The sequence below is a fragment of the Pteropus alecto genome, unplaced genomic scaffold, assembly GCF_000325575.1.
Source record: "Pteropus alecto unplaced genomic scaffold, ASM32557v1 scaffold98, whole genome shotgun sequence".
Taxonomy (NCBI): Eukaryota; Metazoa; Chordata; class Mammalia; order Chiroptera; family Pteropodidae; genus Pteropus; species Pteropus alecto.
The window spans coordinates 15,675,087-15,677,815 of record NW_006443570.1 but is presented as its reverse complement, the minus strand read 5'-3'; the positions used below and the strand labels follow the sequence as shown (position 1 = coordinate 15,677,815).

The 2,729-nt window shown below is 45.7% G+C and overlaps 1 protein-coding gene across 1 annotated transcript in view; it reads left to right on the top strand.

Annotated features, from left to right (window-relative positions):
- LIG3 (DNA ligase 3) overlaps positions 1–2,729 on the top strand; it is an 18,996-nt gene that overhangs the window by 5,634 nt on the left and 10,633 nt on the right. Inside the window, exons 4-6 of the mRNA XM_025041659.1 lie at positions 826–1,023; positions 1,689–1,840; positions 2,509–2,675. Coding sequence (XP_024897427.1) covers positions 826–1,023; positions 1,689–1,840; positions 2,509–2,675 — 517 coding nt within the window. The remainder of the gene's footprint in view (positions 1–825; positions 1,024–1,688; positions 1,841–2,508; positions 2,676–2,729) is intronic.

The following is a 2,729-nucleotide window of genomic DNA, read 5'->3' as shown; positions in this document are numbered from 1 at the left end:
ACTTTGGAGGTTCTGTCCCCTAAAATCCTCTTTAGACTCCAGGTCAGAGATGAGGATGCATTTATAATTTACAAAGCCCAGACAAGAAGACGCTTACATCAGCAACTTGCTTGCTAATGGCTCTCCTGCAAGCTTGCAGAGTGAAATTTGCTTTGTAAATGGTCACAAGAACTTAAGAAGGGATCACTCAAGAGTTACACAGTTATTTTAGGGTATCTGGAGAAAAACCCTGCTGGTCGAAAACCTTTTATTTTGACAATAAGAAAGAAAAGATCATGGTGATGGTGGTGGGTGGGAGCGGCAAGGGGCTGGGAATGTCTTCTCAGGCCTTGGTCTTCTAATCAGTAAGAAGAGATCAAACTAGATAATCTTTAAGGCTTCTTCTAGCTCTAACAGCCTGTGGTAGCATTGGTTTCACATTGACTAACATGTCTCATGATTTCTTTCCCCTTCCTCATCCCAACTTTTCTGGGTTCAGCTTTACAATTGCTCTGAGATCCTTCTAACCACTCTTGGCATGAAGGTGGCCTTTTTTCTTCTGTGAAGTGCTCATATAAAAAGATGTACATCAGCTGGTCCTCTGCTTGGGTGTGAGGCCGCTGTTTCTTTACCATTAATAGCTGTAAGATTTGGGGGAATTACTTGATCTCCATTTCTTTACCTGTAAGATAGGCGTAATGTATCTACCTCAAAGGGCTATATGGGGAGATTAAATGAAGCTACACATAGAGCACCAGCAGAGTGCCTGTTAGTTTTTCTTTCTTCCTTTTCAGCAAGGCAGAATGAATTATCTATGCTGTTTCTCCCTTTTTCTCTCTCCAACAGCCATGCCCAACAACTCTGGGGAAGCCCGCTCAAGCCCTACCCCTAGAAGAAGTCTTTCCTCAAGCAAATGTGACCCTAAGCACAAGGATTGTCTGCTACGTGTGTTTCGGAAGTTGTGTGCCACAGTGGCTGAAAATCCTAGCTACAACATGAAGACTCAGATCATCCAGGACTTCCTTCGGAAAGGCTCAGCAGGAGGTAGGACCTAGAGCATCCTGGGTGGGCTTTTCCCCTGGAAAGCCCAGAGCCATGGCTAGCTTCATGGGCATATGAACTTGTTCAGTTGCATGGGGCCCCATGCTTGGTTTAATTGCTCTGCTCTTGCTGGCTTGAAACTCTTAATAATTTTGACCAACGAGCCCTACATTTTCATTTTGTACTGGGCCGCACAAAGGATGTAGCCAGTTCTGCTCTGAGCACTTGGCATCTTTCTTCCCCTGCCCTATTCTACCCCCAGGAAGTCAAAAGACTCTATTCCATTTGACTAAGAGGAATATTCACTATCCTACATGTTTGATTAGGTTTTTGTGACTCACATGCACAGCTTGGAATAGAATCTTCCAACCCTGCTTTCATTCATCTAAGAAATCATCACTGAGCATCTATAAGGTGCTCGTCACTGGGCACACTGAAGTAAAAGTCATGGCTCTGCACTGCAGTAGTTCATCCAGGGGCTAAATTTGGGGATGCAGACACATAAACCCCAGCCACCACCAAAGAACACCATGGTCTCTGCTAGTGTCATAAAATGCACACGGTACTATAGCATCACAGGTAGTGATGTAGACATCTCTTGCAATTCCTTGAGTTAATGTATGTGTTTAAGCTTTATTTCTCAAGAAGGGTTCCTCTTCTGTCTCCAGATGGTTTCCACGGTGATGTGTACCTAACAGTGAAGCTGCTTCTACCAGGTGTTATTAAGAGTGTTTACAACTTGAATGATAAGCAGATCGTGAAGCTTTTTAGCCGCATTTTTAACTGCAACCCAGATGATATGGCACGGGACCTAGAGCAGGTCAGAGGAAGGGCAAGGTCAGGGGCATTCCAGGTGGGGTTCTGCCAAGCCAAGCACCTGCAATCTCTTTTTTCTAGTTGGGGCACATATTTTTTTTAAGAAACTGAAACCGATTTGCGCAAATTTCCGTTTGAGAGGAGCTGAATGTGAGACTACAGCTGTTAGTTTCACAAGGTTCTGAGGACTGAAATTATACTGCTGAGCCATGAAAGCCTAGCTCTCGAGGGTCAGGATTTGAGACTTCCTGCTGTCCTTCCTGGGACTCTTATTCTGGACCTTAGTTTTTCTTGCTTTTTTCTCCCCTATAACTTGGGCTTACCATTCAGCTTTGGTTTGTTCATGACTGCATGGAAAGTTTCTGTCCAAGTACCCCGTTATCTGATGACCGTATTGGTCTCTTAGTTCAGGTTCTAACAGGAATCAAATTGGCTCAGCCCTGGATTTGTCCTTGTTTCATTTTTCATTAAGGCAGGTGGCCAGAACCCTTGGTGGGTGGGGGTACCCTTTCCAGGACTGTGGGTGGGATAGATTCTTTAAGAAGTAAGGTCGATATGTGTGAGCTATGGACAAGAGTGATGATTGAAATCTCTGATTCAAGCCCTGGGGGTTTGGGGGACACACTTGGCCACTCAGGGGTTGTTGCAGTGGCATTTGGTTTTTGGAGACAGGGTGACGTGTCAGAGACGATCAGAGTCTTCTTTGAGCAGAGCAAGTCTTTCCCCCCAGCTGCCAAGAGCCTCCTCACCATCCAGGAGGTGGACGAATTCCTCCTGCGGCTCTCCAAGCTCACCAAGGAGGATGAGCAACAACAGGCCCTGCAGGACATCGCCTCCAGGTTGGGGAAGCTGCCCAGCAGAAATGGGCTTGGGAAGATGGAATCTAGGGAAAG